We start from the raw sequence: 23,492 nt of genomic DNA, 5'->3' as shown, positions 1-23,492 counted from the left end.
TTCAATCTACTTGAGCGGAAATCGATCAATGCACAGCACCTGTGCCTCTGAATTCCAATTCATAATATGCTTGCCATTTGAATAACAAAGTTGCTCGAGAAAAACGAAGGGCTTTTAACAAGTCTGGGAATCATCAAAGTGTAAATAAAACCATCAAACTTTGATGAATAATTCCTCATAGGAACATTTTCAGTGGGATTTCTTTAGGGAACACAAATATATGTGCATTTTTAATACCTTTGCACCTGGAGATGAAACAAAATGTTATAAATTCAGCAAAATCAGCAAATAGAAACTGGCAAAATAGCTGGCAACCGTAGGAATTACTTACCACCTATATTAAGGAATAAATCGCATTAAAATCCCATCCACAAAGTCAGGTAATTATATCACAGGAGTACGCTACACATAAGTATATTCTGAGTTTATTATTCATCGTATTTTCTTTTTAGTGGGGAAACATATACATATGTATGTACACTTAACAAATATAGTTAACAAAAGGCTAATACGTATGTAGTAATAATTTTATAATAATAAAACGACTCTGCTCCACGTCAACAGAAATATAATTTCTCAACTCGCTCTAATAGTAGACCATCAGCAATCAATGATCTTTTTGTCATGTTTACGTATAGTAATATTAATTTGCTTTCATTTAAAAATAATGCACACTTACAGCTATATACAGTTTGGAACTATGTAATTTATAATTAGCAATTAGATTTCTCGTTTTCTTTTACGTTTTTTCGTAACTATTTCTGTTTCATTTTTTTGTGTGTTTTTTTTTTTTTTTGTGATAGAACTCTGCGACATAGTATTTTGTACAGCATCCTTTGAGGATGCGCTCCAAGGTGACCCGCCGTCCTTGCCGTGCCTTAAAATTTTAAAATAATTAATTTACACAATACACAGAGTTGCTCAGTCTTCAGGCGTGTGTGTTTCTGCCGCGGGTCTCGAGTTTGGCATTGGTCATCCAATTTTCCCAGCGACCAAGCGCAACAATCATCCAATCCACATTTCACACGATTCCGGAGGAATCCATCTAATACGAGGATATGCCTATGACAGGTGAGTACTGTAAGAAAAAGTAACAGAAGTTATAATAATTATAAACTGTAACTTGGAGCTTATAAATATGAAGGAAGAAAGGTCTGTCTTAACACCTCTCATTGCCATTATACTTGATTAATAGTTAAGTAATTGGATTGGAAACCCACCTCCTCATCCATGACACTGGTGTGGTCGTAGATCCGCGCCGGCAGGTTTTTGCGCAAACTGAAGTGATCCTCTGTGGTGGTGGTCTTGCGGTAGATGGGATTCTCGAAGTTCATCGAGTTGATGCGTCGCTTGCTGCAGTAGCGGTAGCCAATGAGCAGGAGCTGTCAGAGTCACAGGATAAATTAATTAGTTAATTGAATACCCCTCACCCCACTTCTCTGCCCCTCTGCAACTTACCACCGATAGCAGGACTGCGAATCCACTGAGACTGGCTATGACCACCAGTGCAATAAAGCCGGAATCCGGCTGCTCACTGGGCGTTGTGGTCTTTTCGATTTGAGTATGGTTTTTCACTGGACGCTGGTCGGCAACTACGGGCATAATTAGTTGGGAATTAGATAAAAGTTCAAAAAAATAATGGACAAAAAACAAACGATAAATCACATAACATAACATAGCTTACAAATATGCACACAACTTACACAAACTTACATATAATTTTTAAACATATTTAAACGTATGATGAAACACGTAAAACCAAAAACCACGTAAGCATTTAATAAACTTTTACAGCACTAAAATAAGTTAAAATAGTTTAAACTGCGAACAAGCCACACAGTTTAAAATTGTTATTAATTGAAAAAAAAATACCAAAAGCGAATTTAATCAGGACATAAATTACCAAACAAAATTGTATCTTAAACAATTCCTTCTACAACATGCTGAATTTAATGTTTTGGGCAACTACGACATTTTTCAAACCCTTTAATACGGATTCAGTCTCAGGATGACAGGGCGTATACGCTACTTCACCTTCGGCGATGATAAACAAAAGGGAAAAGTGTATAAAAAGGAAAACGGAAATCATTGCAATAAAAGAGCAGAGCGAAAAAGGGAATCAACATCAAAATCCAAGCCGCTTAGAATCCCCCTAAAACTCCTACTATCCTTCACAGAATCCAAGGAATTTTCAATCAAATCGCTCAAAGTGCGCATTTAGGCGCAAATAAACACTTAAACGCGCTCGCGCCTTTGATGGCGCAAACTTTTATGCGAAAGAAGCGGCCTGCCGCCGATTTAGATTGGGAATGAAAATGGCAATGGCAATGGCAATGGGAATGGCAACCTAATGACATCGTTAACGCAGCGCATTTAATGGGATTTTTGTCAGGCGTCGTGCGAGAAGAAGTCCTCGTCAGTTTCTTAGTCAAAACATTAAAAGTTATCAACATTAAGTTGAGCCGCACTTTAAAGCAAACTCTCCTCTGGGAGGGGGGCGTGTCACTCGAGTCCCCCGATATTAACCTCATACTTTGTGGCTGGGGATTGGGGATGAAGGTATGGCACAGGATGGTATAGGATTGGGGGCGGCACTTGATGGCTTCTCTTTAGAGGTTTCAATTGCAGTGTTGGGCCAGGCGAGGGCCTACTTGCGGTTGGCGGCAATGCAAGTGGCTCAACGGCGTTGGCATTTATGAAACTGTCAAGGATATATGGGGATACACTCCCACCGAACTACTCCTGATGATGATTAATGTGGGCCATGACAAAGCCAATGTTGTGGCTTGGCTGCACCCGCACAAAGGCGGCTGAGTGAGGGGTGGAGTGCGGTGCAGGGATCTTGTGGAGCAATTTGATTAATACGCTTGCAATAAATCTGAATCAGAATCCCACGAAAGTGTTTATAAACAGTGCGTGGATTGAGAAACGAAAAAGAAACGGTGACAGCGAAGACGTCAAACTTATAAATTGAGAGGAAGTCCCTGGGTTGTCAACCCATCCGAAAGGATAACTATCGAGCTGCACGAGCGTCTTATTAATCAAATTTTCCGTTGACATGACGCTGATTAAGTTTTCTTCGCTTTTCCGTGTTGTCAGTTGAAAATCTAAAGGTGAGCGACAGTATGGGGTTAATGTGTGTGGCTGTCGAATGTGTTTTTTGGGGCATCTATGACTGATTGGCGTGTCAAAACCAATTTAAATCAGCTTTATATAATTATCTGGTTATTTCTTCAACTTATAGTTAGAATGAAAGTGACAAATCCACTTATTTTTATACATGACAGAACAATAACAGGGAACATCTATGGAAAACGTGATGAAGTAATACTTTGAATAAAGTAATAAGCAAGTATTTTAAGGTGGCACAAACACAATAAAAACGAAAGAAGGACAACACGTAGATGGGTATCCCCCTTCTTGGGGAGGACCACAAAAGGACACATAAGGACATGACACAGAACGGGTTGGTCACTCCTACCGAAAGTCGCGGGCAACAGGGGCAGCCTGGTGCTCAGCTGGAGATCATCGTTAATTTCTTTCCGAGTGTCAACATGACCCACTTGGACACCCGTGGGCAGTCGCCTCCTCGGGGATTTTGCCCTCGGTTTCGTTTTGCGGGCTCGCGGTGGTCTCGTGACTGGAGGCAAATAAAGTGCTACATGCGGATGCAAGTCATGCAGGATATGGGGGGAATCGGGTTTAGGGATTTTTATATTAGTAAGCATAAAATCAAAATCACAGCCATGCTGGTTAAGTTAAAAGCAAATGGCTAAAGAGTTATGGAAAGTTCTCGGAGTACTTACGATCCTCGACGCACATGAGGCCATCGGCCATCAGCTTCAGGCCTGTGGGACAGGCGCAGGATATGCGAGGACTCCTCTCATTGATCCTGGGAGCTGGCAGGCAGAGATGAGAACAGTGGCCATTCACCGACTGGCAGTGATTCACGCCATCCGGCTGGCGGTAAGGATGGTACACATGCACCACCATCGGATGCTGGAGCTAAAAAGGAAATAAATTGATGTAATATAAGTATAAGCTTAGAAAGTGCGTTTGCTGTTTTATATATGAGCCATTGATCAAATCTGGTAATATAACTTACCATATGCATTGCGGTGACAGGCTCCACATCCTCCCCAGTGAACTTGTTCGCCTTGAAGACGGCCTGCTTGTCCCAGTCGGTCCAGTAGACGCTGTCCTCGAAGGTGGTGATCGAGAAGGGATGTCGCAGGTATTCGCCGGAGTAGAGCACCTGGCTCCGTTGCGAGCCATCATAGTTCGCCGACGAGATGACGTTTAGCTTGCCATCTACCCAGTAGATGCGCTTCTTCACCAGATCCAAAGTGATGCCATTGGGCCACTTGACGTCGTAGCTGATGATGGTGGTGCGGTGGGAGCCATCCATGCCCGCCCTTTCGATGCGCGGAGAGGCGCCCCAGTCGGACCAGTACATCCAGCCCTCGATGGGATCCAAGGCGATGGAACGCGGAATGTCCAGGGAGTCCTTCACCAGGACCTTGCCCATGCTGCCCTCGAAGTTGGTCAGTTCGATGGTGCACTTGTGGGTGTCCGTAAAGTAGACATGGTTGTAGATCCAGTCCACAGCCAGGCCATCCGAGGTCACCGAGGATTTGGTCAGCACCACTGTCTTTTCGTTGCCCTCATCAATCGGTGCTTTGTATATACTCTGGGTGGTCACATCGCTCCAGAAGATCATGCCTGTGCGGAACACAAAGTCCAGGGCGGTGGCTGCCTTTGTACTATTCACTATGGAGGTCATTTCCATGTGGTCGAGTGCTATCTTGCGGATGTCATGGCGTCTGGCCAGGAGCAGGGAGGCATGTCCTTCGCTGGCCTTGCATCTGGTGTGATTTTTGGGGTCCCTCATGTAGCCCGCCTCGCACTCACACTTGAAGCCCCCGATTTCGTTCACGCATATCTGAGAGCACTTGCCGGGGACATCGCACTCATTGATGTCCAGGCAGTTGCGCTTGTCCGGCGACAACTGGTAGCCCTCGTGGCACTCGCAGTGGTGGCCCACCTTCAGATCGATGCACTGGTGCATGCAGCCGCCGTTCTTCGAGGCGCACTCGTTTATCCCGCACTTGCCAGCCGGCTCATCCTCGCCATCCGGACAGTCCTTCCTCTTGTCGCACACCTTCGAGATGGCGATGCACTGACCACCACCGCAGTCGAATTCGCTGGTTGCGTTGCATCCACCTTGGTTGACGCCCAGACTGAGACTCAAACCGCAATCCCGCTCGTCGCTGCCATCGGCGCAGTCCTTGTCGCCGTTGCAGGTGAGATGTCCTGGAATGCAGCTGCGATCGCCGCACTGGAACTGGTCCGCCCGGCAGGTGACGTTCTTGCAGTTGGCCGTGTGCTCATCGTCGCCGTCGGGACAGTCGCGGTCACCATCGCAGAGCCAGCTGTGATGCAGGCAGGTGATGCGATCCTTGCACTGATACTCGTGCGACAAACAGGGCGTGGTCGTCTTGGTCACATTCGCACAGGACTAAAATAACAAGGATAATAAGAAGAGAGCAATTTATAGAAGTGTGGTTCAATGTGAAATATTAAATTACAGAGCTGCAAAATGTATGCACTTCCTTCTGAAAGCTATTGTTATTAGAAGTGCTGATTTCATTTAAGAGCAATTTGCACAAAAGCATTTAAATAGTACTGCTGAGGGCTGAGGAATTCAGGATGCACTCCAACTTAAATAGCTTAAATTGCTGAAATTTTCCATTTGCGGCCAAGGTGCAAAATAAGACAAGGGTCAGGCTGCGGAAGCAGGCAAAGTTTCCGGCCCTCAGTTTGGGAAGTTTTCCTGCAGAAAACTATGCAAGAGGGAGGTGGAGGGTATGGCCGTACACAGGGGAAATTATGCACCCCCTAAGCATGCAAAAATGCAATTTTATGCGTGCCATGCGTTGACAACAAAAGCTGCCAAAGCTGGCAGGGCGCTGAGTTATGCCCAACTTGGCCATAATTCATGTGGCTTAGGCGAGCACCCAAAAAACGGAAGGATGTTTTGCAAGGCGGGGGGCAGGGAATTGGGTTTGGCTAAGGATAAGGGTAAGTTTCTTTGCGGACTGGCGGAGAATGGAAATTTATGGCTGGCATTATTCACTCACCCGCTCATCGGAGCCATCGGAGCAGTCCGGATCACCATCGCAGACCCACCGCTTGGCAATGCAGGCTCCATTCGTGCAGGTGTGCTCCGCCACGGAGTCGCAGGGCACCACTGGGCACTCCTTCTCGTCGGTACCGTCGCCGCAGTCGTCGTCGTGGTCGCACTTCCAGCGCTTCTGGATGCACCGGCCATTGCCGCAGGTAAACTCGTCGGCACGACAGGTCTGGTCTGTGAATTTATCAAAAATATTTAAGCTTACCTTCGCCACAAAGGGAGTTGCAACTAGTACGAGGCAAACAATAGAAACCAAAGCGAAAATGAAGTGACTGGTGAGTTAAGATGGCTTGCAAATGGGAGTTACTTTATGGCGTAGGATTGGAGTTGGTAGATGGAGTTTAGGTAAGTTTAGTTTGCTATGCAATTGTAAAACGAGAAACTTGCAGGACTGCATGAGTAAACAATAAAATGTATTTTCAAATGATGTGGAACCTTTTAATTGAACTTCTAACAAAGAAAGTAAACATTCACAAATCAAATACGAATGCTGTGTTATTCTATCGTATATCGTACTTCCACATCTGAGTTGCAAGTACGGTATGAAATGATTATCCGCACTCCATTCGGGGTCATCGAAGTCCTTGCCACAGCAAGCTGCAAGCTGCAAGCACGAATGGAAGGCAACTAAAAACCAAAAGCCAAATGAAGTGCGGTTGCCTCAATAGTTGGAATAAGTTAGCAATGAGGTTTTGTTTTCAGAGGGCGATGCCACTGTTGGTTGCGGAATGAACGAATAGAACTAAAATGGAATGGAACTAAAATTGTGTTTGTACATCCAGGAGCAGCTCAAATAGAACTTCAGCCATTTATCTTAGCTCAAGTTGAATCGAAGCAGGTAAATAGCTGACTATAAGCTGCAGCAGTGGGTAGAAAACAACTATAAAAACAAAATATTTGCACTTGAGGTGGAGGAAAACATTTCAAAGAAATCTAAATTAAAATAAATATTTTCAAGAAGCTTGGCGCAAAAAAAATACAGATTGTCAGAATGGCAGATAGAACTTAAAGAAATTTTCAAGAAGAATTTCTCAAACTTAAAGAAAGAAAAACTGGTTGGATTATTCTTACTGCAGTTGTGCTCATCGGAGCCATCGCTGCAGTCCTTGCTCTGGTCGCACATCCAGGCCAAAGGAACACATTGCCCCTCGCCACTCTTGCAGGCGTACTCATCCGGCGAACAGGTTCGAGCTCCTGGCGATATCGATGTATGGCGGTTATTAAAAGTGGGAGAAAGGAAAGAGAAAGCATCGGATTGTAGATGTCAATACTTTCGACGCATCACGCATACGCCATGTATAACCATTCATTTGGCGCTATTCTAACTTCTGGAATGGGAAAATATGGCCAAATATTTTGGCCTTCGAACTTAGAGTTTGGTGTCACAAAACTAGCATCGGATTTTATGCAGTGACACTTAAGTACAGAAAAACTTCAATAAGATAAATTACAACAGCATCTTAAGATGCATTCGAATTTACCTAACGAACAGTAAGCTTTTCTGGTAACAAGCTCACAAGTCTTTACCCTATTTTATTTAAGAAGAAATCAAGTTGTTTTCGTAGAAGCCCGACTGTACTTGAACCCTGAAAGCGGCAGGCATCCTGTGGCAACAGCACACTTGTCTGCGGGCGGGTATTAAACGAATTTCATGCGATATTGCCGTGCCCCAGCGACAACGCGTCGTATACTTGTTGTCAAGTGCCGCTGGGAATAAGTACACAATACACTCGCGCACTCACACCCACACACACAAGCACACTCGATGCTCAAACTACGTATGCATACACATACACACGCATTCTCAGGACTCTCACTCTCAATGACTTGATTAAACTTCTAAGCACAAGGGGGAAAGGGGAAATTGTTGCGAAAATTATGCAAGCGCGCCACTCCATTAAGGGTGCGTATGACTTATGCGGCAAGTTGGTTAGTGAAAGCGATTTAACGGCACACAGTGGGTGGTTTTGGGTGGGTTGTATGTTTAGTACAGTGTGTGTGGCATTTGCTTTAGCTTTTGCTTTGTTTCGTATCGATTGCAAGGACGAAGTGGTACTAGTTCTGAATTTCGAAAGTTCTGAGCTTACTGCAGTGCGCCTCATCGGACTTGTCGCGGCAATCGTTGCTGCCATCGCAGAGCCAGCTGCGCGGAATGCACTGGTCGACCGTTTGGCATTTGAACTCGTTGTTGGGACAGGCGTTCACTAAACACACAATCGAAATAGTCGTCGGTTAGCTAAATGACTGGATTGCATTCTCCGCGGGATGTCCCGCTTGCGAATGCGGATTCAAAGGACTTCGCCGCCAGGTTTACCCAGCTGGGTAATACTTACTGCACAATTCGTTGGCTTCATCGGAGCCATCGGCACAATCGCTCTCCTGATCGCAGCGCCATTTGTTCGGTATGCAGTTGCCATTCCCGCAGCGGAATTGGTCCGACGAGCAAGTGGCCTCTGCAAAAGCGGAAAAAGTCGGCTTAAATCATGGTGCTCCTGATGTTGCAGGTGTATAAATAGACTTAGGTGCGCTTCAGTGATTTACTTTGAGGCACTTTAGGTGCTCCAACTACACATGCTTTTATCGCTTAAAATTAACTTATTTTGATTGGTAACTTATACTCTTTCTACTTTAAAAGTTGTTGAACTTATTTAGATACATATTTTGTAATCGTGAGTTTAATGCGATTTTAAACTAAGCTAAGTTACGAAAGTTAACAGTTGCCTTCTCACTTTAATTCATCAATTAACCATATTAAGTAAAATGTCGTCTTGACTTGATTAACTTGGTATAGCCGTATTTAAATACGCATAATTGACACACAAAAATATTTGAAATTTGACGAATTTCAGGTCTTACTGCGACCGCAGTTGTATGTTTGCCTGGCTTTGAACTCTGCAGGCGACCCGTATCAAAAACAAAACCCAAACAAACGGCACAGGAAATGGGGGCCACTCAGAAGTATGCGCGTGTTTGTGAGTATATGTGTGGCCGCGCCCACACGCCCTGTTTATAAACACACACACATATGTATTTACACGCACTTGAGCACGTGCTGAGGAGGGAAAATACCCCACAAGCACAAACAAAAAGAGCGCTGCAATGGCTTTTCAATGCCACTCCAAGGGGCAGCAAAAATGTGTCATTTTTATTTTACACCGCGTGTGTACACAGATATATGTATAAACATACATATATATACTATATATATGTAGGCTACGTGTATGGCTTGTAATCCGATTAGTCGGTTTTAGATTCCGCTGACTTGTTGCTATGAAACGCAGCTATTTTTTTTTGTAACGCCACGCAGCCGGAAAAGCTGGTCGCAAAATTCTATTGCATACTTTCGGGAAACAGCCGTGGCAATTAGAAATGTGCCTTGCCTTCAACTTTTTGTGGCAGGCGAAACTCTGGCATTTAACAAATTCCTCGGGCACTTTTGTGCTATTTTACGATCACTATAAAATGGTATTCCGCATATTTTTGTTGTAAATGATTGGCAAATGCCTTGTGGCTTTTGAAAATTGCTGTTGATTATGCAAATCTTGGCCAGCGCCAAAAAGGAAATGCGTTTATTTGGTCCTCTAAAGTTTAATCAATTTTTATGCTTGTCAGGCCTGTGTTGGCCATATCAATAACATTTTATATGATTACTTTTCTAAACTTTTTATGAATTCCAACGAAATGTGGCAACCAAAAAAAAATGAATGGTTTGTGTGTGCAGGGAACTGGCGCAAAACAAAACTTTGATGTGCGCCAATATTTGTTAAAAAAAATAGAAGCAAAACAAAAAAGGCAAATATAAATACACATTCAGTGAACAATAAAAATTGGCCACATGTGTGACCCGAGCGAGAGTAAAATGTATAAAACGAAATAAAAGGAAACAAGTGAAATAAAAGGGGAGTGAAAAACATTTTCCCCACCCACTTTTGGTTCAATGATTGTCGATTCGGTTTTATGTTGTTATTCTTTGCTTTGCGTCTCGTTTTTGCTAATATGTGACATTATTTTCTGGAAATTGTGCCCAGCGGACAAATTGGTAATATCTGCTGATCCGCTCGTATTAAACTGGGATGTCACCTCGGTCTCCAATTAAAAATTAAATGACAGCACTTTTTGCTTCATGTCTGACATTACAGGGCGAATCCTTCATTGATTGCATTTTAGTGGGGCCAGTCCCAAAAAAAGAACAGCACAAAATAATGGAATAAATAGAAAAAATATACAGAATATGAAAGTTGCGCTGTCATGCAGCATTTTGCAGCATAATTTATGTTTTAACTAAGTTTAAACGGCTTTTCAGTTGATTAAAAAACTTTGGCCTTTGGCAGTTGATGTTTCCGTGTATTTTGGCGCTCCCTCTCTGCACTCAGTCAATTTGTATGCAAATGCAAAAATATTCTGTTGCATGCGAGGCATAGCCGGAATCCTGCATAAAGGATACAGGCTCCGGGAAATGCGGGAAAAATTGGTGTAAAACTCCAGAGGAAGAGTCGGGATTTTTGTAAATCCAGCTGATTGGGATTTTGGTGTGTTTAATTTAAGTTAAAAGGTGTCGAAAACTTTTCCACCTGATAATAGTTAAAAGTTTCCCCACGAACTTCGACTAGTTTAACCGAGTGTTCTTCAGCATTTCAACAGTTTCCATTTGGGTCTCCTAAAGAAGGTTGATAAAAGGACATGATAGCAACACTACAGAGTTTTAAGGAGTACTTAAGACTTGGGGTAGTAGTGACAGTGTGCTGAAAATCAAGAGGGATATATAACATTTAAATGCATATTAAAATATTTTGCATTATAAAATCCACAGAGCTCTTTGTTTATTTATTGGCGAATACTCATTTTGGCAAATAAGCTGGAATTATGCATGATATGCATAAATTGTGTTTTGGCTATGTGTGTAGTTTCTATTCAAATAACTTTAGTATAGCGGATATTGCTGTGATTATTTTAGTTATTAAATGTCCATAAATAAGCAGCTCACTTATTTTATAATAGTGTCAACTTAAATATTGTGTTTGGCAATCGAAATAATCACTATAATTTTTTTCGTACCGTTGATGGCCAGAACGCGAAAACTTTGGCTTTGCGTGTGCAGCAAACTGGTAACGAAGAATAAACACCAAATGCGCCCCATTTTCCGTAGATTTTCTCGCGACTTTCACAATGTGTTTTCCTTGTGGAGCTGCAGAAGATTAAACGTTGAGCACTTCGATTGACGCTTATGATTGACAAACAAAACACAACAATTTGCAGCCATGAATTGGCAAGGACACTCGGGTGACATATTTAAGTGGTCCAGCCAACTTGCACAAATTGATTGCATAATTTCCGCAAACAAAAACTGCCCTCGAGCAGCACATTTCAAGTTCATTACGAGCAGAGCGGACAAACGGACAAACGGACAAACTGACAAACGGACCGAGCATTCGCATAGAAATTGTAAACATGATAATCCATTTTTGGGTTCAGACGGGCCAAATGGCGGAAACTCATTTAATGTTCAACTAAATGATAAATGGCAAGTGGAGCGGCTGTTTTGTTTGGGGGCTTTGGGGAAGTGAGCCCCATCAACTGTCACCGATTGACTTTGAGGATAAGTCTGGCCCGCACAAGCCGAGCAAGACAGCGCTTTCTTGGCACATCCTTTGGGGAGCCTGGTGGCATCCAGGATTTCCATGTCCTGCTGCTGGCGTTTTGTCAAAGATAAAACGAATCTTGGCAACGCAGACCACGTCTGGTCGCCGTCCGATTAGCCTTAAGTATTTTCGCTGAATTTGTTTATCCTTTCTCGGCTTTTTATCCTTTCTTTTTCTGGCACACACTTACACACTTGGCACACTTTCGTTCGCTGACTTTTCACACGTTGCTTTGAGTTTTCGGACTTCCCCGTATTTTTATATTTATATATAGTATATATATTTATATATATTATATGCAAATTCCCCTTTTAGCTGAGAAGGCAGTCCTTTCACACTTAAGCGCGTTTACATCCGTTTGGTTGAGAGGTTCGCCGCCAACTGAGTGGTTGGTTGCAGAGCGGCTATCCTTAAAAACAATTCCGCCCAAAGTTGTTTGCAGCCTCCGCAGCAGCCGAGAATTCGAAAGCTTGCCAAACTCAGCGAGTCGAGTGCAAAAATCCGACTCGAGTTGAGTGGATTCATCGCTGGTTGAGTGCATTCGAAATGAGAACGATTGGAGTCACTCTCGTTTGTTGTTATGAGTGCGAATTTGGAGTCAATACATGATGAGTTCTAATATCCTTTTATCCTTGTGCCATAGTAAACTAAACATTTTCTAATATATTAAAGTTATATTTTTTTAATTTATTTTTACTATGTTGCAAACTCGAACCTAATAACCAACCCCCTCGACACAATTTGCGCTGCGCCAGAAAACTATTTTAATGTCGCAGTAACATTAATAAACCGAGATAGTGCAGTTCCGTTTATGGCATTTAGCATAATTACGGGTTGCATTCTTGGGGAAATCCAAGCTCTCTCTTATCGAATTCCCCCCAAGTTCAACAGAAATGCAATTATTATTTTTTGCTGCCTCATCCCTGCTGCTCATTATCAATTTCTCTGCAGGGTACTGCATTTCGCATCAGCAGCGAGAGTTACATAAAGGCACATTGCATTATGCGTCGCAAGAATCCCAAAATGGATGCACTCATTTCGATTGCTCAGTTTTCGGTGTCTGGCACTAGTTGGCTGGTTAAAGTTGGAAGATAAACGGCAAGCAGAGCAAACGACCTCACATAGTTTCCTTTTACGATCATTGGGCCCGCCATAAGTCGCAAAAGTCTCGTGCGAGTCGAGATGATAAAGCGCCAGACAGTGGCACACAAAAAAAAAGAAAAAAAAAAAAATTGCTGATGCAACAGAGCGGCATGTTGCAGTCAGCTAAATGCAAAGTGCGTTGCAGATACAAAGCGCTCGCAGATGCACAGATACAAAGATACTCGCGACAGGGCGAATGCCATGGCACAGTTTTTGGTCAGCAGTCAGCGACAATTGCGATGCGTAAATGTTGCAAACTAGTTTCGGTTTCCATTTCGATGGCAGTTTCAGGTTTGATTCAAACAAAAGGAAAACCGACAAATGACCAAATGCTGACCATGCCTAATTACGCGGACGCCATTGTGGGCGCTCTATTTCAACGACCGCCCCAAAGTATGCAATCAAAAACAGCGCCAAAATTACGATTGCAAGTGATTCACGTTTTTGCTTGCAATCATGATGGATCTTCTCTTGCTAAATAATTGCAACGTTTCTAAGGGATACCTAAAAAATAATGATATTTTATAAGCTACCTATTGTTTTAAATGCCATTTATTGATTACCAACCCACTGAAAGCCATTGGCATTATTATATCATATTTATAGTCTTAATTGAAATACGCTATTAGCAAAACTAATTATAAAGCAATTGAATGTTTCCGGCCAAGTAGGCTAATAGATTAGATATTAGTCAACTAAATTGTCAATAAGCTAAAGCTAATCTGTTCGCCACAAAAATAAATACTATTAACACAAGTGCAGAATAAACAATTTTTTTATGCTACATTCATTTAAAATTAATTATATCTATCTATCAAATGCAGTCATATATGTATATATTTTAAGTAGAGTAAAGATGTCAGTTGGACTCACCTATAAACTTGCACTCCTTAATCTGCTCATCGCTGTGATCCTTGCAGTCCGCATCGCCGTCGCAAACGAATCGAATGGGAATGCAGTCGCCGCTGTGGCACTGGAACTGCTTCTCATCGCACTTGGCCTCCAGGGATTGGCCTGCAACATAAACAGAGCTGATTTAGATGGGCAAACAAGCGCTTTAAGCCAATTATAAGGACTCAGAGTTACGGGCTTACTGGCTCAACGGGCCACTCTCCCGCAGAAGAGCAAACTTTTCTCATTAAAGGAAAAATAACAAAGGCTCAAATTGATTAGGGCTAAAAACTTCAAAAACAATCAGCTGCAGACACAGACAAATTTATATATCCGCTTGTGTAGGTACAGACATACATATGTGTGAGTGTGACAAGTAATTTGCATACTAAACGATAAAATGGAGGCAAATGGGTGGGGAGGGGGAGCTTTTAATCAACAGAAAAGCCTCAAACAAAATGGATCACAAAGTTTTTTGGGCTCTTCGCCGGGAAATCCAAAACATAGGAGCCCTTGAAAATATGCAATACACATATTCGGAACAAAACAAGCCATCATGATGGCCAGAAAACCCAAGGAATGTCAACAGTATTACACAGAGAACAATTTCGTATCTTAATATGCTATAATATAATACGTTGCTCAAATAACTTATTAAAGGGAAAACATTCATATAAACAGGCATAGTTTAATTTAAAATTTAAATATTTATTTCTGAAATTCTTTTCTTTTCCTTTAGTTGGAATATTTCTTTATTTTTTCTTTGTGTAAGAACCTAAAACAAAATGTGACACATACAAAAAATGAATGTAATAGATTGCCATTGAACAAACAGAGGGCCTGGAAAAGCGATAATAAAGAATGAGGCGAAATTGAAGTGGAGCCGTTTTGAAAAGGGTTTTTCCGACCGGGCTGTCGCTGACAGCTGTTCGCTTGACCCATTCACATGACCTCCACCTCCATCTCCACCTCCCTTTCCACCCGCTCCATTATCCCGCCCGTGATCCATCACACTTTTGCATATTTGAATGGCGCACTGTTTTGAAATTTCAATTCCCAAATTGCCATATGCATAAATTTGCTAATTGCTGTAACTGAAGTTCCCAGCAATGTGGAGTGCGTGTGGCAAAATAAACAATGGGATATCTCCAATTTCCAGCCGTCAATCAATAAGGTCAAATCAATTCCGATTTGGTGTCGCCGCGCTGGCTGGCCGGGAATTGTTTTCAATTATGCATGATGACAGTAAACAAAATGGCAAATTATAATTCGAGCAAATGCATGCATATATGTATTTATGGGGCAGATGGGGGAAATTTCGTTGAAATAATTCCAGATGACGTCAAGTCTGACAATGAATGAGTTCCTTTGCCTTATGCGGCGCTTGTTTGAATGAAAAAGTCCAAAAATAAATATTTGCTTGCGGCTCAGAGAAGGATTTTGAATAGGATAATGAAAAAATAATATGTAGGTTCTACGAGTATAAATAGGCAAATGGAAGGGGGTATTTATAACTTGTGACCCCAAACGCGTCTTCATATAAATTAGCATAGCTTTTTGAGTTTGATAAGGGTCGTTCTTAAAAGAACTCTGCAAAATATTGGTAGGAAACTCAAGATGAATACAGAAAAGAACATACGAAAAAATCCTTGAAAGTTATTTAAAACGTCAGCTTGCTTATCAATTAACAAACTGCTAGTTTTTCCAGCAATTAAGTTCTATTGTTTCCTTGTCACAATCTTAACCCACTGAGTTTGATTGAACTGAACCAGTCGGTTATTGATGACAGAGGTTCCGTAATGAGGCAGACACACCCCACAGATTGAAAAAACCAGATCGGTATTACCATTATGGCCAACAGTTTGTCTGCCGGCAACTTTGGCCAAATGAATAAATAAACCATATCGAAAAGCAAACTGCTTAGCATAGCTAATGATTTTGTTAATCGTAGAGGCGAAAACAAGACCACTCACAATCCGGTTGGCTTAACCCAATAAACTTCACTTCGCCGCTCGAAAATCAGAAACTGCAAGTTGTCATCATCATACGATTCGAGACTCGATTCCAAATAACAAAAAAAAACCAAAAAGCAAAAGCAATAGACACTGTCAGCCAAAAAAAATGCTGATAAGCAGTTATCACATGGTCATACATTAGACTAAGAATTAATCATAACTGTGGGAAAAAATGAGCATATATGTTATTGATAAGAATATATTGGCTGAGCAAGGTGTTAAGCGCTGGGAAAAAATTGCAATCAGTTAATTATACTCTATTTTCCGATTTAACACAAATTAATATTAATTCAGTTGCGAGCAAATGCTTTGATAACCACAGCGACCCGATTGCGTCAAAATCAAGGTTAATGGATTACCTGATAATTGATAATTGCCTGAATGAATTAAATTGAATTTTGTGTGAGAATTGACAAAACACGTGATTTCTGGGGGATGCGGTACATATATTGAGAATGATTTGGGACTTATACTAGAATGATGTTGATGCATAAACAATTTCCCCAGAATAGTTGAGTCAATCAAAACATGTTTACTGTAAGCAAACAAAACAATTAAACTGCATCAACATTCTTTCTACGTAAGATGAGCACACGCCCACTATTAATTTGTTATTGTTATTGTTTGTTTGCCATCGGTTCTGGCACAAACTAGTTCTATATGCTAGAGAAATCTGTTGGCACAGCGAATAAATTAAAAACTGAAGCGAAATGGGGCGTACAAATAAAAATTGAATCAACTTCTGCCTCTCTTCGGCGACCTTGCCACATCACATATAGATGCGATATATGTGCACAAACATATTTATCATATCAAGCATATGTTGATTTATCTGACAGCAACTCTCAGGCGTGAAAAAGCAAATGGAATTAATGATAAGTAAGCAGGGAAATACAGGGAAAAAGAGCATATCAAAGAGATAATTCACTTCGATAGGCAGCATTACAACGCGAATTGACAGAGAATTGGGGGCTCGACTCGATCTATATTTATGTGAATTTTCCTAGTACACTGCATGCTGAAAAGCTAAAGAAAATATTTAAATTTAACTCAGGCATCGCAGTAGGATGGCGCACCGATGTTCTGGACTACGTCAATTTCAGATACAAATAAATTCGAAATGCGCCTTGTTTTTTGTGAGCTGGTTAGGAAAAGATGTGTTTTTTTGTCAACAAATTATAATATATAGAGCAAAGTCCAAGATTCCCAAGAGCAAAGTACAAAAATGCAAGTAAATGGGACAATTTTAGCCTTAAGACTTATTTTTTGGCACTCAACACGTTGATTGATTTTCGAAAGTGCGAATTGCTTAAAAAAGATTTAACGATTTAAAAATAGGTTGAACACGGTATTTGTAAAATAATATTTTTTTGGGTTAAGAGAATTGTTCTAATACGTTTAATAATTCATAAAAAACGTCGTTTTCATGCTTCATGTACTTTAATTGACACAATTTCAAGATCATTTGAATGACGTTATGCACCAATTGAAAGCTCGTTTCACTATCAATCCATTAATTCTTGATTTATAGAAGGAAATTTCTATTGTCTGACTGCCCTTTATAGTCCACTTATCTTTAAGTTGCGAAATCCCGGCGGTCGAAAAATGCATAAAAACAAATCGTAAAATTGACCGATAAGATAATCCCCAGTTCAGGGCTAGCACTAAACGCAAATCCGTATTGGCCAAAGCAGGTGGTTAGATTTAAAGTTAGATTTATGATTGGAATGCCCCGTGCCACTAAAAAAAAAACGTCACAGACAGACGCCAAACGCTTTTCTTATCTCGAAGCCATTAGATACAGATACAGATACTCGGTGGTCAGCCAGGCGGAAATCAATGCGGAAGTGGATAAACAATTCTCGGCTATTTCGATACCACGGTAACCGCATTCTGTCTGTGTGTGCAACAAGTGGAAGGTGCAAGAGTGCTTGCATCTGCATCTGTATCTGCAACTGCATTGGTACTTGTATCTGTATCTTTTTAACTGAGCCCATTTCAAGTGCACGATGTGTGAAGTGAGCAAAGCTATTTGAATGACTCGACATTTGGATGATACCCTTGTAATCAAGATTGTTCAGACTATAAATCATCTTTGAAGAAATGCAATATTAAGTAATATTACGGAGAGGTCATATATTTTAAATGTTATCATTGACTCATCTACGTCAGTGTTGTTTGTTTTTTCTTTAACGGGGGTTGGTTGCAATTGCAAAGATAATGTAGTATTTTTAAATAATAGCTTACGTTTCTCAAGATTATGATCGATTTGTTTGTTAATCGCGTAATAACTAAAACTCGAATATTATCAGCTTAAATGCGTTTGAATGAAAAGCGTCTTAGCCCCAGGTGATAATACTCTAGCGATTAAACTGTAGTTCGATTGCACGTGCTTTAAACTATCTGCTCAAGTTAGGCACTTAAGTGGGTTTTAAAACGCAGTTTCCTTTCATTTTACATACTTTTTAAAGATCTCATGAGTTTTTCTTTAGAATGAAACAAAACTTAAATGGAAGCCCAACATATATGCCCGAGTGCAGGGTATCCAAACTTCATTTTCGAATGCAGCCTCGTCGACATCTGTGGTCTAAAATTAGCACAAGCTAGGCTAAAAACAAACTTCGCACTTTGCGACTCCCCCCTCCCCTTTTGCCACCTTCTATTCAGGTTTTCTCGCTATTTTCGCCGGTTTTTCAATCGCATAACAACACCCAATGCAGAATGGCCTGCGTTCTCACCTATGCCGAGGGGTGTGCCAATCTTTCCGGAAACGTTGAGGAACTTGAATCCCATGTGGATGAAGGCCTTGCCATCGATCAGCTTGCTCAGCGAACCTCCCTCGTCCAGCGCCTGTGCATTATGTGGGCTAACTGCTGCGGTGGGCGTGTCCGTTGAGGGCGTACTCAGCGGCGTGGGCGTGGCAGTGCAGCATTTGCCAAAACCGAGTATCAAAGTCAGCAGCAGGAGATTGAAGTTGGCGCAGGCGCAGCGGAACAGCTGTTCGGCGCGTCTTTTCTCGCCAAGATTAGCGAATGTTACTGGAGATTTTGAGCTTATGGTGGATTTGATGGCGGTTTTTGTGTTTGTTTCACTTGCAGTGCTCGTAGAGCGTGACTCTATGGCCATGGTATGGTATTTTACTTGTCTTTACTCTTCTTTTGCCTTAGTTGTTTGCTGTTTGTTTTACGCTTTTTGTCACACTTTATTCACTTCGATCTTACAATGTTGGTATTTTTGTATTTACACTGTATTGGAAAGGGGGGAAATTAGGTGGGGTGATTTTTGGTGACCCTGGCTAAGTAGATTATCTAAGCAGGAAGCGTGAGATCTTCGCCAGAGATTATCTAATCAAAGAAATGACCAAAACAGAAAAAAATCGAAAAAAAAGCGTCAACGTAAAAATAAACGCAAGAATTAACGCGAAAACATTGAAAAATCGCTTGCCAGCCAAAAAATAAAAATAAAATAAACAGACGATCTGGCCAATTCTCTTTTACTTTCGGCTCTCTTCTCATTTCTTCTTTCGAGCTGAGAAGACCGCAGAAACTGGTTGAAAATCGTGCGACACACAAAAACGCGACGCAGCCAAAAAAAAAAGAAATAAATACAAAACCGAAAAGGCCGAATACAAATTTAAGCAAAAATATCGAGCAACAACAAAATTGCCGAAAAATGCGAAGAGAGCAAAATAAGTAACGCACAAAAATACACAGAAAATTCGTTTGTATTAAACTTTGAGTATCACTATATAAACCTGATAAAACAAAACAGTTATGTTGAGTAAAATATGAGAAATTCAAACGAAATGTAAAATATTTGGTATTAAATACAAATCCGCAAGAAAAACAAGTTTTTAACTAATGTGTTTGGCAGGAGGGGCAAAAGCATTTCTGTTGACGTTGGCAATTAATAATGGTGAAGTATAATTAAAATTTTTGTTGATCGAACAGCCACGCCCCCTCGAGCGCGCAAAGCGCAAATGAATTAATTAAATATTATAGTTGCCGATATTTTTAGGTAGCACGCGTTTACTCGCTACGATAAATAAACTCTTATCAGTTTTGCTTTTTTATTTTGATTTATTTTTGCGGTATTTTCAAGGTGTCTGCGAATGTGCGGCACGTGCTCAACGCGTCTTTCCAAATTTACTTCAGAAACAGATCATTGCATTTACGTTTAAATTGGTAGAATGTTTCAATTACATGAGGTTTGTTTTTATTTAGCTTTGTTTTTCTAGTTTATTTTTTGTTTTGTTTTTTAAGTTGAAAATAAACCGCTAAAAAACTGTGGATGCCCGTTTCGCACAACGCGCCTTTTTCAACTGAATTCGTTTAGAGAATTGGCCTGCAAATTTAAGCGAATCGCCAGCGTTTTTAATTCGAGAGCCGAGAGTCGCTGTCGTTTTGCGTTTGTGCTTGTTTTTGCACCGTCTCAAGGTGGCCTTATCAAAACTGACAAGAAAACGACCAGGCCCCGACGAAGAGATACACAAAGAGTGATTTCAGCAGATCGCAGCACTCTCTGACTTTTCCGATGCTGTATTGCAACTCTTAGGTTCCTCAAAGATTACCGATGTATGAGGTGCTCTTAAGGCAAACCTGTTGATCAGTGATCAATGGAGCGTACTTTCATGTGAATGGATAGATTGGGCAAGGAATCGTTGGGCGATCTATAAAAACAACTATTATAGCTGATATGTTTAAAAACTACAAGAATTTAGTTTAGAAATTACATGTTTTGTATTAAAAGAAAAGCAATGCATTTCAAAACTAATAAATTTTATATGAAACAATTAAAAGTGTGGCTTACTACAAAAAATGTTTAAAAACTAATCAAAATCATTAAGAATCGATCAACCTTTGCTTAAGTTGTTCATCTACGCACTAAAAAAATATTAATTAAAGTACTTTTTATGTATCCCTTATCACGCTACTTTTGGAATATTGCGACTGATTTCACAACTAGACAGAATTCCGTGGAAATATATTGAATAAGTAGTGATAATTATCTTGTCGTAATGCCAAGAAGCCACTTTAATTTATAAAATACTTTTTGTTATTTTGTACTCAAAAGTGGACAGATGTCCACAGAGAAAGCAAAATAAGGACTCAAGTGCTAACTTGAGAATGATGTTTGCGAATGAAAGAAGATTATATAGGTTTTTTAAAAAGTTAATTGCACAAAGTGTACTTAGAGTACATGTAACAAACATTTATTCTGATATTAAAGGCTAATTAAAAATAAGTGGTTAAGGGCTCCACATTGGAAGGAGTTTCTTGACAGACCTCGGAAAGAATCCTACTTTCTACAGTACCAACCTGAATGCAAGGAAAACGCCAAGGAGATCACAATCAGCACACAGAGATCACTTTTAAACATCGTACTGTGCCGAAATACGTTCTTCAGACTTTATCTAGACTTCCTTTTTGCGTTGCCACCGCGTTTATCAGTGCGAAAAACAAAGATATATTTTAATTAGGCTGGACAACCGGACGTGAAAATGGTGCGATAATCGTACGACAGTCGTGACGTTCTGCATGGGCCCACCGAAACTCAATCCAGGTATCTATAGGGTATTTTGCCAATACTAATTTCTTTTTATTTTTTTGAGACCCGGAAGGTTTTACGGTGTGATGCCCAGCGAAGACCAATGCGAACTGAATTGCCTTTGGGCGATTGGTAAACGGAATCGCAGCTCATTAGCATTGAAAGTGTCGCCGCTTTCAATCAGACCAGGTGTGTGTGTCCGATTGAAAGTGGTGTGAAATTCGAAATTGAATTGGAGTGTCGTGGATTTGATTTCATTGGCTTGGTTAGAGTAGAGTTGACTGACGTCGCTGATAAGAGGCGGCGGAAAACCGCAGCCAGCAGACAATGGCTTCGGTTGGGGTCAGTGCTAACATGCGTCATTTTTACAACAATCATCGGCACTAGCAGCATCCAAATCCCAATCCCCAATAAAAATCTCAATCAAACCCGCAATGACAATCACCATCATATCAGCCATTAGATGGCATTGCAATCGCCATCGTCATCGGTGCTTGGGCGTCATCTGCATTTGTCATGGATTCTCCGGCATAACGGGCCACTTGAAATGGGCATAATTTATGATTTGCGCGTGTAAATCATTTTTCAAGCACCACCCCGCGATGCTTGTGAATGACAGAAACGAGGAAAACCCCTCAGTAAACCAACGCCCCTGCCAGCCATTTCCATATATTTTGCAGTGCGCCGCCGTCTCTAATTGCAGGCGTTGGAAATCGCTGGCGAATCGCTCGCAAATCGCCTAATCAAGCACTTCAATTGACACTGCATTTTATCGCCCTGCAGCCCCGTGTCGTGTGTTCAAGTTTTGTCGAGTGTGAGTTTAGAAATACAGAAATATATATATACTCGTATATATACATATATGCGTCTTTTGTGGTTTTGGCAGGCGTGAAGGGCCATACCATCAATCGCTGGGCCAGATAATGATCAGAGTTCTTTAATCTATGAGTGGCCTGACTGTAATCGCTATTTTCGGATACCGAAATGGGAGTCCCTTGGCTTTGAAATAAAAATTTAAAAAATATTTAACAAAAATAATAAACTTCAAGCAGAGTTACTATAACTACACTACGTAGCATAATAAATTAATCTAATCGAAAAAAGGATCATAAAAGTAGTTGTCTTCAGTTCAAGTTTAGGTTTATTAAAAGTTCATGTTTATAAGGTAGGACTGTAGCTACACTTTAATAAAAGTTCATGTTCATTAGCTGGGACTGTAGCTACACTTTAATAAAAGTTAATGTTCTTTAAGTAGGACTGTAGTTGCACTTGAATAGAATGAATATTTTAAGTGCATTGATCGAGTAATTTCACAGCGGAAATTCTGACTTAAGTCTTTATCAAATTTGAGCCTAAAATCCATACGCCCTTTCTACACTTTCAATATCAGGGCATTATACGCTCAGTGGGAAATTACATGACCCATGTTTACTGTTGTTATGGCCAAAGTAGCGTTTTGGTCTACTCATAGACAATATCTGAAGATCTCAACTCAGTGGCGTCTACACCTCAATTGTGGTAGGTCTAATTGAACTTTTGCTGCGCTTTTCCTGGAAATTCTTTATTATTGTTTGCACTGATATACACCGAGAACTTGAAGTTTATTTGTTATTTTGGTTATGAACAATTCGTGTGGTCCTTGCACTGCACAGTTCATATCATTCATTGTATCTTCATAATATATTTCTTAGCACTTTATTGGTTCCGATTCACTCGACTATCGACGCGGTTCTGAATGTTCGTCGTTGGTTTTTTTCGTAGTGGATATCAATTGTCTGTCTCTTTACAATTTCCAATCACATCACCCCACAGAGGGTTGCATAAATAATCTATTACCATATTTAGCTAATTAGCATAGTGCAGTGAGTTTGATTACAAAAACGTCAAACGCATTAGGTAGCAACGAAAAGTTTTCCACGTGTTTTTTTTTGCCTTTTTTTTTGCGATGTTTGTTTGTTGCGTTCTCTAAATAAGAATATTCGAACTAGTTTTTAAAAATTTTTATAAGATTTCCCACTTTTAAAATACTGTGAGAAATACGATTTTTTAAGCAAGCTTATATAT

At 40.7% G+C, this 23,492-nt stretch overlaps 1 protein-coding gene across 14 annotated transcripts; it reads right to left on the bottom strand.

The window, feature by feature from the left end:
• Positions 1-398: 398 nt before the first annotated feature.
• Positions 399-23,118, bottom strand: LOC120452386 (very low-density lipoprotein receptor). Of its 14 annotated transcripts, none has more exons than XM_039636588.2 (12): positions 22,937-23,118; positions 18,620-19,126; positions 13,849-13,989; positions 8,527-8,646; positions 7,265-7,387; positions 6,141-6,367; positions 4,106-5,518; positions 3,807-4,005; positions 3,482-3,658; positions 1,459-1,592; positions 1,221-1,382; positions 399-1,078 (listed from the first exon to the last, which is right to left on the bottom strand). In XM_039636588.2, exons 2-12 carry the CDS (start codon positions 19,005-19,007, stop codon positions 1,046-1,048), a joined length of 3,117 nt encoding a protein of 1,038 aa, XP_039492522.1. In that variant the 5' UTR covers positions 19,008-19,126; positions 22,937-23,118; the 3' UTR covers positions 399-1,045. The 14 variants fall into 14 exon arrangements, with proteins under 14 accessions (XP_039492522.1, XP_039492523.1, XP_039492524.1 ...); XM_039636589.1 differs by lacking the exon at positions 22,937-23,118 and adding an exon at positions 20,056-20,548; XM_039636590.1 differs by lacking the exon at positions 22,937-23,118 and adding an exon at positions 20,084-20,548.
• Between the last annotated feature and the right edge of the window lie 374 nt (positions 23,119-23,492).

This window comes from Drosophila santomea, chromosome 3R (assembly GCF_016746245.2).
Source record: "Drosophila santomea strain STO CAGO 1482 chromosome 3R, Prin_Dsan_1.1, whole genome shotgun sequence".
Taxonomy (NCBI): domain Eukaryota; kingdom Metazoa; phylum Arthropoda; class Insecta; order Diptera; family Drosophilidae; genus Drosophila; species Drosophila santomea.
The sequence above is the reverse complement of the archived record's forward strand: the minus strand, read 5'-3'. Positions and strand labels throughout refer to the sequence as shown.

Bases quoted from the DNA above. Each gene is read 5' to 3' on its own strand.
- LOC120452386 (XM_039636601.2), bottom strand. From the start codon at position 19,007: ATGGCCATAGAGTCACGCTCTACGAGCACTGCAAGTGAAACAAACACA. The intron at 7,388-8,280 runs GTAAGCTCAGAA...CGATATCGCCAG, and splicing joins GTCCGATGAGGCGCACTGCA to GAGCTCGAACCTGTTCGCCG. The intron at 1,593-3,481 runs GTAGGAGTGACC...TTATGCCCGTAG, and splicing joins CCTGTTGCCCGCGACTTTCG to TTGCCGACCAGCGTCCAGTG.